This window comes from Salmo salar, chromosome 20, assembly GCF_965601325.2.
Source record: "Salmo salar chromosome 20, fSalSal1, whole genome shotgun sequence".
Lineage (NCBI taxonomy): Eukaryota > Metazoa > Chordata > Actinopteri > Salmoniformes > Salmonidae > Salmo > Salmo salar.
In genome coordinates, this window is record NC_138310.1 from 26829114 (window position 1) to 26845111 (window position 15998).

General features: G+C 45.9%; 1 protein-coding gene across 2 annotated transcripts in view; it reads left to right on the forward strand.

Moving 5' to 3' along the window:
- LOC106580355 (membrane-associated phosphatidylinositol transfer protein 2) overlaps positions 1-15998 on the forward strand; it is a 91749-nt gene that overhangs the window by 54287 nt on the left and 21464 nt on the right. For both annotated transcript variants that reach the window (XM_014161300.3, XM_014161302.3), the window contains exons 5-11: positions 3630-3863; positions 4120-4461; positions 5304-5399; positions 12737-12841; positions 12969-13033; positions 15193-15437; positions 15561-15750. In XM_014161300.3, the coding sequence (XP_014016775.3) occupies positions 3630-3863; positions 4120-4461; positions 5304-5399; positions 12737-12841; positions 12969-13033; positions 15193-15437; positions 15561-15750 (1277 nt within the window). The remainder of the gene's footprint in view (positions 1-3629; positions 3864-4119; positions 4462-5303; positions 5400-12736; positions 12842-12968; positions 13034-15192; positions 15438-15560; positions 15751-15998) is intronic.

Below are 15998 nucleotides of genomic sequence, written 5' to 3' on the forward strand. Positions count from 1 at the left end.
AAAAAGGGGTAAAAGAAGAAGAAAAAAAACAAATGAATTTATTTAAGCACCATAGATCAAAGCGGGATGAAAACCAAATGCTGTTGTACTCAAAATATATCTTCATAAATAAAAAGGCACAGGGCAAACCCAAAATGCAAAATATAAAGTACTCAGGAAATAGTAGGAGAGATTCCTCTCAGGGAAACAAGTAACATTTACAATGACCGACAAAGACAAATGGCAGAGGGAGTGTATATATACAGTGATAGAGTGGGGATTGGAACCAGGTGTGTGTAATGATGACGAGACAAGTCCGGGGTTGATGAGTGAAGGGCGATTGCCAGCAGTATGTTCGGCAGCAGCTAGAAGGCCGGCGATGCCGAACGCCTGAGCTGGACAGGACGGGGAGCCAAAGCGAAGGCTGATGAGGTGCTGCTCCAGCCGCTGGGGCGCCGCCAACCTTTGGGATGACCCCGGAGACATGGTGCGGGTCGGTTGGGACGATGCCTGTGGAAGTCCCGAATGAGAGAACGATCCAGGACATCCCGCACCGGAACCCAGCACCGCTCTTCAGGACCGTACCCCTCCCAGTCGACCAGGTACTGGAGAAGCCCCCCACGACGCCGTCAGTCCAACAGGCTGCGGATGGAGAACACCGGGGCCCCCTCAACGTCCAAGGGAGGGGGAGGTGCGTTGTGGGGTCCAGCACTAGCCACGGGACCAGCTGCCTCCGGCCTGAGGAGAGTTCTATGAAATGAGGGTGAGATACGGTAATTGTCGGGGAGCTGTAATCTGTACGTCACCTCTTTGACACTCCTCAGGACTTTGAATGGCCTCACAAACCGTGGGCTCAGCTTTCAGCAGGGCAGGCGGAGGGGCAGGTCCTTCGTAGAAAGCCAGACCCTGTCACCGGGGTGAAAGACCGTGGCCACACTGCGGTCACGATCGGCCTGCCGGAGGATGACGCGCTGGAGACAGGTGTGCACGGGGTTCCATACCTCCCTGGCGCCAATTGTCCAATTGTCCACCACAGGAGCCTCGATCTGACTCCGGTTCCTGTGTGCCAGGGCCGTCTGATAGCCTAGAACACACTGAAAGGGTGTGAGGTTAGTGGAGTAGTGACAGAGGAAGTTTTGTGCGTGTTCTGCCCAAGGCAGAAACTAACTACGAAGGTACCTACCCAGTTCCTGATTTAACCTTTCCATCTGCCCATTTCATTGGGGACGGTACCCAGAGGTGAGGCTGACCGTGACCCCCAGTCGTTCCATGAAGGCCTTCCAGACACAGGAGGTGAACTGAGGACCACGGTCAGACATGTTTTCCGGGATCCCGTAGTGCCGGAAGATGTGAGAGAAGAGAGCCTACGCGGTCTGCAGGGCCGTAGGGAGACCAGTCAGAGGAATCAAACGACAGGCTTTGGAAAACCGGTCCACAACAACCAAGATGGTGGTGTGCCCCTCCAAGGGGGGGAGGTCTGTGACAAAGTCCACGGAGAGATGGGACCAGGGTCGTTGTGAAACCGGCAGCGGGTGGAGTTTGCCACAGGGAAGGTGTCTTGCTCTGTGCGCAGGTGGAGCAGGAAGAGACGTAAATCCGGATGTCCCAGGCCAAGATGGGCCACCAGTACTTGGCAGAGAGACAGTCGATAGTACGGGCTATACCCAGCTGCCCCGACACAGGTGTTGTGTGTGCCCAGGCAAGGAGATGGTCCCTCGGTTGTGGGCAGGTGAGGGCTCAATGCGGGACAGGGGAATAATGGGTGTCACTTTCTCCCTCCGATCCTCTGTGTCATGCACCCGGGACAACACATCGGCCTTAATGTTCTTTGATCCCAGCCGGTAGTAGAGGGTGAAGTCAAACCTGGCGAAGAATAGGACCCACCTGGCCTGATGCGGGTTCAGCCTCTTTGCTGCTCGAATGTACTCCAAGTTCCTGTGGTCCGTCCAGACAAGGAATGGGTGTTTAGCACCCTCCAGTCAGAGCCGCCATGCTTTCAGCGCCTTCTTGACAGCCAACAACTCACGATCCCCCACGTCATAATTCCGCTCTGCTGGAGACTGCTTCCGTGAGTAAAAGGTGCATGGATGGAGTTTAGGCGCTGATCCAGAGCGTTGGGAGAGAACAGCTCCTACTCCAACCTCGGAGGCGTCCACCTCCACGATGAAGCCCAGAACAGGTGCGTTAGTTAAAACGTTCCTTGAGCGCATGGAAGGCTTCGCTGGCCCCCACAGGGGTGGTCCGAGGCCAGCGAAGGTGTTGCTGGCCTCCAGGGGTGGTCCGACTCCCTGCAGTAGGATCTGAGACACCGTTGATGGCGGTGTTGATGTTCCTCAGGGGGAAGGTGCATCGTGCCCACCTCCATTGGCTCAGTCTCGCTCGAGGTTCCTGGGAGAGACCCGAACCCCCGGGATGGGCGACGACGGGCACGCAGGAGATTATCCAGGCGGATGGCCATGGCGATGAGCTGGTCCAGCGTGAGGTCCTTATCGCGACAGGCCAGCTTGGTCTGGACGTCCGCCTGTAGCCCGCTGCGGAAAACCATCAACATGGCCTAGACGTTCCAGCCAGTGGCCGCTGCCACCGTCCGTAAATCCAGAGCGTACGCCAACGCTGTCCTGGACCCCTGGTGTAGACTGAGGAGATGATCACCTCCCTCTCGGCCCTCTGTAGGGTGGTCGAAGACGGCACGGAAGAGTTGGGTGAAGTGCTCATAGGACTGCACTTCTGGTCCGTCCCTCTCCCAGACGGCAAGCGCCCACTCCAGAGCCCGGCCTGTCAACACCGAGATCACCAAGGCCACCTTGTCCCTCTGAGGCCATCACGGCATGACGGGCCAGGTGGAGGTCACACTGCAGGAGAAACCCCCTACAATGAGCTGGGGTTCCGTAAAACTGCTCCGGGAGGGGCAGGTGGACGTTGCTGATTGGACCGGGTGATGTAGATGGTGGTGGGGTGGAGTGGAGTGAACGACCGCAGGGAGCTGGGAAGGTGGTGGTGTAGCCTGCAGTTGGCGTACGGCCCGGTGCACCTCGTCCATGGCAGTCCCAATGCGCTCCAGGCACGAGCCGTGGTGGTGGAGCTTCACTCCTACAGCAGAGAGGTCGGGATGTCCTGCTGCTTCCTGTTTTCTTGGGTCGGTCATTCTGTCACTGGTGTAGAGAAGAGTAGGCAGGAGGCAGTCACAGTTTAGAACTACTGAATTTATTTAAGCACCATAGATCAAAGCGGGACAAAACCCAAACGCTGTTGTGCTCAAAAGATATCTTCATAAACAAAAAGGCACAGGGCGAACCCAAAGTGCAAAATAAAAAGTACTCAGGAAATAGTAGTAGAGATTCCTCTCAGGAAAACAAGTAACATTTACAATGGCCGACAAAGACAAATGACAGAGGGAGTATATATACAGTGATAGAGTGGGAATTGGAACCAGGTGTGTGTAATGATGACGAGATAAGTCCGGGGTTGATGAGTGAAGGGCGTTTGCCAGCAGTCGGTTCAGCAGGAACTAGAAAGCCTGCGATGCCGAACGCCTGAGCTGGACAGGAGGGGGAGCCAAAGCAAAGGCTGGTTTGACAGATGTGAATACTTTCTGAAGGCATTGTAAATGTTATTTGTAGCACATGTTGAAGTCAGACTCTCTCTTGCAGACCCCATTGACATTGTCAAAGATCCCATCACTCCACATGAGTACTTGCAAGAGGAGGACCCTCGGATCTACAGGTCAGACAAGACCAAGAGAGGGCCTCTGCAGGAGGACTGGATCGAGGAGTACAACAACAACCCGGGGAAGACGCCCATCATGTGTGCTTACAAACTGTGCAAGGTGGAGTTCCGCTACTGGGGCATGCAGTCCAAGATTGAACGCTTCATCCATGATGTAGGTGCGTATGAGATGGGATGAGGCGTTGGAAGAGTAGTTTGAACAATACCTTAATATATCCCTGCCCGGTGCGGGCTATATGAGTGCTTGGTCCAAGGAGCAGTAGTGTTTCCATACTACAGGCATGCTCCTGCTGACTAGTTTAGCTAGTAAATGTCAGCTGACATCGTGTCAAGATGTTAGAGGTGGCGGCCTGATGGAATGCCCTGATGTTTTCTAGTGCTGTCTGTCCAAACTCTCTCCCTCCCCTTTCCCAGGGCTGAGGAAGGTGATGGTGCGGGCCCACCGGCAGGCCTGGTGCTGGCAGGACGAGTGGTACGGCCTGACCATCGAGGACATCAGGCAGCTGGAGCTGGAGACCCAGTTGGCCCTGGCCCAGAAGATGGCCCATTTCAGCCAGGCAGAGGAGGCCACCGAGGCCAATGGAGCTGTTTCATCCCCAGACAGGAATCACGAGGTCAAGGATACCATCAACTCTTTAGAAGCTGAAGAGGTTGTCAGTGCAGGGGGCAGGGGAGACACTCTCCAAACAAAACGAGCAGGGCTCACCAAGCAGTGGTCCACCTCCTCCAGATCCTCCCGCTCATCCAAGAGAGGAGGTGAGATGTTTGAGCTCAATCGTCCGTATCTGTGTGGAGGTATTGAACTGTTGACAATTAATTTTCCAAAATTTAATTTTACAAGCAGGTGGTGTACAGACATCATGTGTTAGTGAGTATGTATCTAGGTGCTGTAGCTTCAGTACCACTGTCACAGCTTTATCCAGATCTTTTGCACCTGCTTAAAAAAAAACTATTTCAGACAGTACAACCCCTGTCCCCATCCCCACCTCTAAGCAGCAGTCAGAATCCTGCCTGCCACCTGGACCCTCTCTCTCTCTCCACCAGCCAGACTCATTTCACCCGGTATTGCCCCCCTCTCCAGAGCTCTCCTGGGCTATTTATAGCGGCAGTATTGACATCACAGGCTAGAGGAGGCTGACGCTCTACACACTGACCCTCCGCTCCACCCCTGCGGCTCCCGTCTATGGGCTGACAGGCACAGCTGTGCTTCCCAGCCCATGAGCATCCAGCATGTGCCAGCCAGGGTTTCAAAGAGACCCCCTCCCCTCCCCACTCCTCCTCAGTGATCATATTGGAGGCAAACAACAAAGATATATGATGGACAGTCCTACTTTTAGTCCAGGCTCTTTTTTTCTGTGTGCTAACTGGCTGTCAGTGTGTTTGTGGTTTATGTGTTACATTGTACTCCACTCTTCACACCCCCTCCTGACCACTGAGCAATCCGTCTGTGATCAAGTCAAGCATTACAGACACTATTGAGTGTTTATATAACACTGTGTGTGTGTCAGTTTGAGCATATGTCAGTAAGAATATGATTCAGTTGGGTCTTAAAATAACAGTGGTACTGTTTGTTTCCCTCCCCTATTTGTGTGTTTCAGCGAGCCCGTCACACCACAGCCTCTCTGAATGGAGGATGCAAAGCATTGCACGAGACTCCGAGGACAGCTCAGAGGAGGAGTTCTTTGATGCTCATGGTAAATCCACCATTTTGATAAAGTAATCTTAAAGCCTAGAGTAGGTTATAGTAGACAATACTAGTAGTGTGTTCCCTTTCCTATAACCCTCCTGGTGCTTCCTCTTCTGACTCTACATGTCTCTTCAACACAGATCAGTTCTTAAGCTACCCAAATACCCAGCATGCTTTAGGCCTGAGGTTGAAATAGGTGGGTGTAGCTCGACACACGGTTGTTCATCTGTTGGGTGAGCCCAGGAGATGACTCAACACGGGTTGGCTTGTCTTGAAGAAGTGCTGAAATCATCACCCTCTCTCTACCTTCACCTGTTCCCCATTGCCAAAACTATTTCACCCTGCCCTCACACACACACGCGCGCACACACATTCCCTGTGGCGAGTCAATCATCCCATCAAGTCAATCCATAAAATTATGTTCTACTGTGTGTAGGGGTATGTTTTTGGAAGCATGGTTAACTTAGTTGTTCTATATGACATAATGAATTAAGAAGAATGAATAACAGGTCATTAAATAAGAATAATAAAGTATTGCATGTTTTCTTTTTATCTATTTATTTCTATGCTATTTGGTTGTCATTTCTATCTAAATGATGAAACTGTTCATGATATGTCATGAATTAACTGCATTTGCATTTAGCTGCATGTTCAAATATATATACAGTTGCTTGCGAAGGTATTCACCCCCTTGGCATTTTTCCTATTTTGTTGGCTTACAACCTGGAATTAAAATGGATTTTTGGGGGGTTTGTATCATTTGATTTACACAACATGCCTACCACTTTGAAGATGCAAAATATTTTTTATTGTGAAACAAAAAAGAAATAAGACCAAAAAAAATTGAAAACTTGAGCGTGCATAACTATTCACCCCCCCAGAGTCAATACTTTGTAGAGAATTCTTTTGCAGCAATTACAGCTGCAAGTCTCTTGGGATATGTCTCTATAAGCTTGGCACATCTAGCCACTGGGATTTTTGCCCATTCTTCAAGGCAAAACTGCTCCAGCTCCTTCAAGTTGGATGGGTTCTGCTGATGTACAGCAATCTTTAAGTCATACCACAGATTCTCAATTGGATTGAGGTCTGGGCTTTGACTAGGCCATTCTAAGACATTTAAATGTTTCATCTTAAACCACTTGAGTGTTGCTTTAGCAGTATGCTTAGGGTCATACTCCTGCTGGAAGGTGAACCTCCGTCTCAAATCTCTGGAAGACTGAAACAGGTTTCCCTCAAGAATTTCCCTGTATTTAGCGCCATCCATCATTCCTTCAATTCTGACCAGTTTTCCAGTACCTGCCGATGGAAAAACATCCCCACAGCATGATGCTGCTACCACCATGCTTCACTGTGGGGATGATGCCCTCGGGGTGATGAGAGGTGTTGGGTTTGCGCCAGACATAGCGTTTTCCTTGATGGACAAGAAGCAATTTTAGTCTCATCTGACCAGAGTTCCTTCTTCCATATGTTTGAGGAGTCTCCCACATGCCTTTTGACAAACACCAAACATGTTTGCTTATTTTTTTCTGCCCACTCTTCTGTAAAGCCCAGCTCGGTAGAGTGTACGGCTTAAAGTGGTCATATGGACAGATAGTCCAATCTCCGCTGTGGAGCTTTTCAGCTACTTCAGGGTTATCTTTGGTTTCTTTGTTGCCTCTCTGATTAATGCCCTCCTTGCCTGGTCCGTGAGTTTTGGTGGGTGGCCCTCTCTTGGCAGGTTTGTTGTGGTGCCATATTCTTTCCATTTTATGATAATGGATTTAATGGTGCTCCGTGAGATGTTCAAAGTTTCTGATGTTTTTTTATAACCAACCCTGATCTGTACTTCTCCACAACTTTGTCCCTGACCTGTTTGGAGAGCTCCTTGGTCTTCATTAGAGCTCGACCGAGTATGATTTTTCACCGCCGATACCGATTATTGGAGGACCAAAAAAAGCCGATACCGATTAATCCACCAATTTTTACATGTTTTTTTATTTATTTGTAATAATGACAATTACAACAATACTGAATGAACACTTATTTTAACTTAATATAATACATAAATACTATCAATTTTGCCTCAAATAAATAATGAAACATGTTCAATTTGGTTTAAATAATGCAAAAACAAAGTGTTGGAGAAGAAAGTAAAAGTGCAATATGTGCCATGTAAAAAAGCTAATGTTTAAGTTACTTGCTCAGAACATGAGAACATATGAAAGCTGGTGGTACCTTTTAACATGAGTCTTCGATATTCCCAAGTAAGAAGTTTTAGGTTGTAGTTATTATAGGAATTATTGGACTATTTCTCTCTATACGATTTGTATTTCATATACCTTTGACTATTGGATGTTCTTATAGGCACTTTAGTATTGCCAGTGTAACAGTATAGCTTCCGTCCCTCTCCTCGCTCCTACCTGGGCTCGAACCAGGAACACATCGACAACAGCCACCCTCGAAGCAGTGTTACCCATGTAGAGCAAGGGTAACAACTACTCCAAGTCTCAGAGCGAGTGACGTTTCAAATGCTATTAGCGCACACCCGCTAACTAGCTAGCAATTTCACATCGGTTACACCAGCCTAATCTTGGGAGTTGATAGGCTTGAAGTCATAAACAGTGCAATGCTTGAAGAATTGCGAGGAGCTGCTGGCAAAACGCACGGAGGTGCTGTTTGAATGAATGCTTACGAGCCTGCTGCTGCCTACCATCGCTCAGTCAGACTGCTCTATCGAATATCAAATCATAGACTTAATTATAACATAATAACACACAGAAATACGAGCCTTTGGTCATTAATATGGTCGAATCCGGAAACTATCATTTCGAAAACGAAACGTTTATTATTTCAGTGAAATACGGAACCGTTCCGTATTTTATCTAACGGGTGGCATCCCTAAGTCTAAATATTCCTGTTACATTGCACAACCTTCAATGTTATGTTATAATTAGGTACAATTCTGGCAAATTAATTACGGCCTTTGTTAGGAATAAATGGACTTCACACAGTCCGCAATGAGCCAGGCGGCCCAAACTGCTGCATATACCCTGACTGCTTGCACGGAACACTAGAGAAGTGACACAAATTCATGTTAGCAGGCAATATTAACTAAATATGCAGGTTTAAAAATATATACTTGTGTATTGATTTTAAAGAAAGGCATTGATGTTTATGGTTAGATACATTGGTGCAACGACAGTGCTTTTTTTTCGCAAATGTGCTTGTTAAACCATCACCCGTTTGTCGAAGTAGGCTGTGATTCGATGAGAAATTAACAGGCACCACATCGATTCTATGCAACGCAGGACACGTTAGATAACTACACACGGTTGATGATATTACTAGTTTAACTAGTGATTATGTTAAGATTGATCGTTTTTTATAAGATAAGTTTAATGCTAGCTAGCAACTTACCTTGGCTTCTTGCTGCCCTCGCGTAACAGGTAGTCAGCCTGCCATGCAGGCTCCTCGTGGAGTGCAATGTAAGGCAGGTGGTTAGAGCGTTGGACTAGTAACTGGAAGGTTGCAAAAACGAATCCCCCCTGAACAAGGCAATTAACCCCTGTTCCTAGGCCGTCATTGAAAATAAGAATGTGTTCTTAATCTGACTTGCCTAGTTAAATTAAGGTGAAAAAAAAAATGTATATATAAAAAAAAAATTGGCAAATTGGTGGCCAAAAATACCGATTACCATTGTTATGAAAAATTGAAATCGGCCCCAATTAATCGGCCATTCCGATTAATCGGTCGACCTCTAGTCTTCATATTGCTGCTTGCTTGGTGGTGCCCCTTGCTTAGTGGTGTTGCAGACTCTGGGGCCTTTCAGAACAGGTGTATATATACTGAGATCATGTGACAGATTGCACACAGGTGGACCTTATTTAATTAATTATGTAACTTCTGAAGGTAATTGGTTGCGCCAGATCTTATTTAGGGGCTTCATAGCAAAGGGGGTGAATACATATGCACGCACCACTTTAACATTTTTAATTTTTCCGAATTTTTTGTAAGAAGTACATTTTTTCATTTCACTTCACCAATTTGGACTATTTTGTGTATGTCCATTACATGAAATCCAAATAAAAATCCATTTAAATTACAGGTTGTAATGCAACAAAATAGGAAAAACGTCAAGGGGGTGAATACTTTTGCAGGCACTGTAGCTGTATGCTTTTGGTGTTTGTGACATTATTTATGTTCACAATGAGATGATAAATTGTTGCTTCATACATGGATTCATCTGTTTTTCACTAAGCATCATACAGTGGTTTATACATCATGCATACCCCAGTATGTGGCTATCGGGATTCTTCAACTTCTCATTGGACACCTGATTAGTTCATTTAAATCAATTACAATGTGGAAACTAAATGCTGAAACACAATGAACAATACTTCATTATAACTCTTCTTTTATAACAAGCTACTCAGTCGCTTCATGAGTTAATTCCTTAAGAATGAACTGAGCCAACTTTGCCATATGAGGAAGGATTTCTAGTATGAGCAACAATTTCTAGAGCAGGTGTCTTGTGGGGTTGTAATGTAATAAGACAGTAAGCACTGAGCACTGATATTGGCTCCACTGAATCTTTACATTTTCCTTGTGAGTACTGTAGTATATCATAAGAGTTGAGAACACCCATGCCTCCACCCTGTCTCTGTTTGGGCCATTCATTAAGATGACCATGATCAGATGGTGATGCGATCATAGAGATTACAAGGATGACAAAAGCATACATACAGGCATATGTAGTACAATGTCAAGTCATATAGTAGGCATAAACACTGAGTGTACGAAACATTAGGAACACCTACCTAATATTGAGTTGCACCCCCCTTTTGCCCACAGAACAGCTTCAATTTATCGGGCATGGAGTCAAAAGCGTTCCATTGGGATTCTGGCCCATGTTGACTCCAATGCTTCCCACAGTAGTATCAGGTTGGCTGGATGTCCTTTGGGTGTTGGACCATCCTTGATACACACGGGAAACTGTTGAGCGTGAAAGACCCAGCAGCGTTGCAGTTCTTGACACAAACTGATGTGCCTGCACCTACTACTGTACCCTGTCCAAAGGCACTTAAATATTTACCCTCTGAATGGCACACATACACAAATCCATGTCTCAATTGTCTCAAGGCTTAAAAATCCTTCCTTAACCTGTCTCCTCAGTCAGTTATACTGATTGAAGTGGATTTAACAAGTGACATCAATAAGGGATCATAGCGTTCACCTGGTAGTCTATGTCATGGAAAGAGCTGTTCTTCATGTTTTGTACACAGTGTATATAGCCATAACATTTCATCTATAATCATAGTGCCAGTACAGAACCAGTCAAAAGTTTGGACACATTTACTCATTCAAGGGTTTATCTTTATTTTTACTATTTTCTAGATTGTAGAATAATAGTGAAGACATCAAAACGATGAAATAACTCATATGGAATCACGTAGTAACCAATTTTTTTTTAAACAAATCAAAATATATTTTATATTTGAGATTCTTCAAAGTAGCCACCCTTTGCCTTGATGACAGCTTTTCACACTCTTGGCATTCTCTCAACCAGCTTCATGAGGTAGTCAGTCACCTGGAATGCATTTCAATTAACAGATGTGCCTTGTTAAAAGTTCATTTGTGGAATTTCTTTCCTTCTTAATGCGTTTGAGCCAATCAAATGTGTTGTGACAAGGTAGGGGGGTATACAGAAGATAGCCCTACTTGATAGAAGACCAAGTCCATATTATGGCAAGAACAGCTCAAATTCGCAAAGAGAAACGACAGTCCATCATTACTTCAAGACATGAAGGTCAGTCAATCCGGAACATTTCAAGAACTTTGAAAGTTTCTTCAAGAGCTGTCGCAAAAACCATCAAGCACTATGATGAAACTGGCTCTCATGAAGACCACCACAGGAAAGGAAGAGTTAACTGCACCTCAGATTGCAGCCCAAATAAATGCTTCACAGAGTTCAAGTAACAAACACATCTCAACATCAACTGTTCAGAGGAGACTGCGTGAATCAGGCCTTCATGGTCGACATGCTGCAAGGAAACCACTACTATGTAAAAAATGAATTAATTCAAGGAGAGAGAGAGAAGAGAGTTGCTTGGGCCAAGAAATACGAGCAATGGACATTAGACCAGTGGAAATCTGTCCTTTGGTCTGATGAGTCCAAATTTGAGATTTTTGGTTCCAACCGCCGTGTCTTTGTGAGACGTAGAATAGGTGAACGGATGATCTCTGCATGTATGGTTCCCACCGTGAAGCATGGAGGAGGAGGTGTGATGGTGTGGGGGTGCTTTGCTGGTGACACTGTCTGTGATTTATTTAGAATTCAAGGCAGACTTGATCAGCATGGATACCAAAGCATTCTGCAGCGATACGCCATCCCATCTGGTTTGCGCTTAGTGGGACCATCATTTGTTTTTCAACAGGACAATGACCCAAAACACACCTTCAGGCTATGTAAGGGCTATTTTTCCAAGAAGGAGATTGGAGTGCTGCATCAGATGACCTGGCCTCCACAATCACCGGATCTCAACCCAATTGAGATGGTTTGGGGTGAATTGGAAACCACAGAGTGAAGGAAAAGCAGCCAACAAGTGCTCAGCATATGTGGGAACTCTTTCAAGACTGTTGGAAAAGCATTCCTCATGAAGCTGGTTGAGAGAATGCCAAGAATGCATCCAAACTTTTGACTGGTACTGTACTTACACTGTATCCATTCATGACATTTCATGTTAGTTCATGATGACATGATTAAACCAATGTCACGCATGAATGCTACTGTTTTGTAGCATCATTCTGATCAGTGTTTGATTGAACTCAGATAAATGCTCATGTAAAAGCTTTTCTACTGCTCAGCTCCTTTAACTGGTCTGAGCTTCTCCCTGATCTGTGCAACCGAGGACCAGTAAACATTTTTATGGACTTTTATGAGTGGTGACGTTTTGATAAAGCAGACCTGCTTAGACTACAGTATGTGTAATGTGATTTCCCAGAAGGATCCCAGTGTCCCAGTGGCTTGTTGATTCAATTGAGCAGGCTATGCTATTGCAAAACCACTGGGTTTTCAGAGGAACATGCAGGGTGGCAATTACTTTTATTAATCAGTATTCATATTTATTTATCTTAAAGGAGTGGTCACATGGCCACATAATGTAATATGGTAGGGATTAGGGTGTATGTTTCTCTAGCTGTACTCAGACAGTACATGGAAGACCCTTTCACATTTGTGAACATAGAAATGTCTAAAACGTTTGGTGTTATATACTGAAGATGAGATAGTGGCACATTGACTTAGCAGGTGTTATGCTTGATAATTCCATTTTTGTAAAAATCACGTCTGTCCCTTCTCCCCCACAGAGAACTTGTCAGGTGATGAAGAGGTCTTTCCCAAGGAGATTGCCAAGTGGAACTCTAACGAACTCATGGACAAGATTGAGTCGGCTGATGCAGAAGACACCCCTGGTATGGAGAGGAACGCTGTGTGTGTTGTATGATAGGAGATGTAGTTTGTGTCAAAGTTTCCTTTTACTGACAGTATTATATTACTCTGATTCTCAATGGTAAAGTGTGTCTGTGGATGTTTCTGCAGGAGAGCTATACAAGGACATGGCAGGGGACTATGAAAGGGAGGCCGGTGACGAGAGACTAGATGAGGTAGGTACCTGTGAGGGTGAATGGCTTTCCAACCGAACATTGGTATACCAACAACACCATGACAGCTATATTCTGACAAAATGTCAACATTGAACATACAGGAGGAATAAGCTAAAAGGAAACTTCAATCCCAGTCACTAAAGTGTTCTAGCTTAACAGTAGGCGTTGATGTGTAATACTCTGCTTAGGGCTTTAGTTGTGAAAGTCAGAGAGGGGTCCACTCCAGCCTCTCTGTCCTCTTGTGTTCAGATGCGTGGCTCTGTTAGCAACCAAGCCAATAGCTCTGCCATTCCCACCATCACCATAGCAAAGCACCAGTCAGTAAGTAAACTTCCTGTCCCATTGCATTATGGGCCAGAGTAGATCCATAGAGACCCGAACAGACCCAGTACTAATCGCCCTGACCCAGCCCCCAGCCTACCCCTTCTCTATCCCTTGTGAAATGTCCTCTGTACTGTAGTCTTGCCGTGGAGTTTACAGTGTACAGCCTTTGTGAAGAATGTGAGTTTTGGATTCAACAAATCTGTAAAAAATGGCAAAACTGCACATTATGTTTTCCCTTTTTATGTGAGTGTGGTTTTGTATTTGTATACAAATGTGTCTTTACCCTTGGCTTGTGTTGTTGTGGTTGGCTAAAGTTGGAAGCGTTTGCAGAGTGACCAGCTGGGGTGTTGGTTGGTCCAGTGTCTCTTAATGATGCTCTAATGCTGTCTGAGTGTGCAGATGAAAGCTGGACGGGCATGCTGTTGTGCTGCCACATTACTATTGCTTTACTATCAATATTACGTTACCAGAAGGGTGACATCACATATAGACTTCCTGTGATTCATGTCTGAAGGAAGTGGAAGTGCACACTGAACACACAATGAGATGTATCAGTATACACTGAGTGTACAAAACATTAAGAACACTATTTCCATGACATAGACTGACCAGGGGTTTCCAGGTGAAAGCTTTGATCCCTTATTGATGTCACTTGTTAAATCCACTTCAATCAGTGTAGATGAAGGGGAGGAGACAGGTTAAATAAGGATTTTTAAGACTTGAGACAATTGAGACATGGATTGTGTATGTGTGCCATTCAGAGGGTGAATGGGCAACACAAAAGATTTAAGTGCCTTTGAACAGGGTATGGTAGTAGGTGCCAGGCGCATCAGGTTGAGTGTGTCAAGAACTGCAACGCTGCTGGGTTTTTCACACTCAACAGTTTCCCGTGTGTATCAAGAATGGTCCACCACCCAAAGGACATCCAGCCAACTTGACACAACTGTGAGAAGCATTGGAGTCAACATGGGCCAGCATTCCTATGGAACGCTTTCAACACCTTGTAGAGTCCATGCCCCAACGAATTGAGGCTGTTCTGTGGACAAAAGGGGGTGAGTTAAAAATATGCTGTCATAAACCCAACATTTTCCAGAGTGCCTCATACCTTCTCTTCCCCACACCGAGAGCCCACATATTAAACCAGGAAAACGGGGGTTATCGCGGGTGCAGCGAAATGCTTATGTTCCTAGGTCCAACAGTGGAGTAATACCTAACGATACAAAACAAAAGTGCAAATCGGCAAAATAAAAATAAAGAAATTAATATAGAAATATTAGAATCGCAGAATATAAATATATATGAGTATGATGGTGTGTACAGACATTATGGACAGTATATGAATAGAAAAAGTGTGTACAGCAGTAGTTATATAGGATAGGCCTTGACTAGAATATAGTATATACATAGGAAGTAGGTAAAACAGTATGTAAACATTATTAAAGTGACCATTATTCAATGACTATGTACATAGGGCAACAGTCTCTAGGTGCAGGTTTGAGTACCGGCTGGTAGCCGGCTAGTAACAGCCAGCTAGTGGTGACTGTTTAACAGTCTGATGTCCTGGAGATAGAAGCTGTTTTTCAGTCACTCGGTCCCAGCTTTGATGCACCTGTACTGTCTCCGCCTTCTATATGGTAGCAGGGTGAACAGGCCGTTGCTCGGGTGGCTAGTTTTGTGAGTAAGTCATGAAGCATATTGTCAGTGGTCATGAATCATTAGCAGCCAAGCCAGAAGCATGGTTCTATGGGTGAATGGCTTCATTTCCCTTGAGTTTAACAGATCTCTCTAATGTCCCTCATCCTGCAATTCCCCCTCCTTTCCTCTCCCCATAATAGGACCTCTCCTCTCAGCAGTGTCTGCAGCCTTCTAAGATCCACGTGCTGATCCTGGTGCTACATGGAGGCAACATCCTGGACACAGGAGGAGGGGACCAGACCAGTAAGCAGGGCGATGTCAACACCATCAGCACTGCCTTTGACACAGTGATGCGCGTGCACTATCCCACCGCGCTGGGACGAATCGCCATCCGCCTGGTGCCCTGCCCTGCCATCTGTGCTGAGGCCTTCTCCTTGGTGTCCAAGTGAGGGACACGCACACACACACTACACGACCATAGATATTGTAATGTGTACATAACTACAGTACACACACTACTACTACTATTACGAAGCTTTCCCCTGTGTGTGTCTGTCCCTGGCTTCAGTCTGAGCCCGTACAGCTATGATGAGAGCTGTCTGTCAAGCAGTCAGGACCACATCCCCCTGGCTGCCCTGCCTCTCCTGGCCACCTCCGCCCCCCAGTACCAGGAGGCTGTGGCCACCGTCATCATGAGAGCCAACCAGGTGTATAACGACTTTATCAGGTCCCTGGATGGGACAACCTTCTCTGGCCAGGTGAGGTGCTACCACTGGCCTGTCAGCCTCTCCATTGTTCCAGGTGTGGGCATGGGCTGCTCTTTATTTGGAACTCTCAAATGGCAGAACATAATATCTTCAGTCCAAATACTAAGATTCAAGAGCATGTTCCCTAGTCAAGGAGGAGATACACTTGATTTCTTGTGAAGAACATCAGTGTTGAAGCCGTTTAGCACCAATGAATTATGTGTGTTTTCTGTTTCTGAATTATGTGGGTGTGGGTGTTT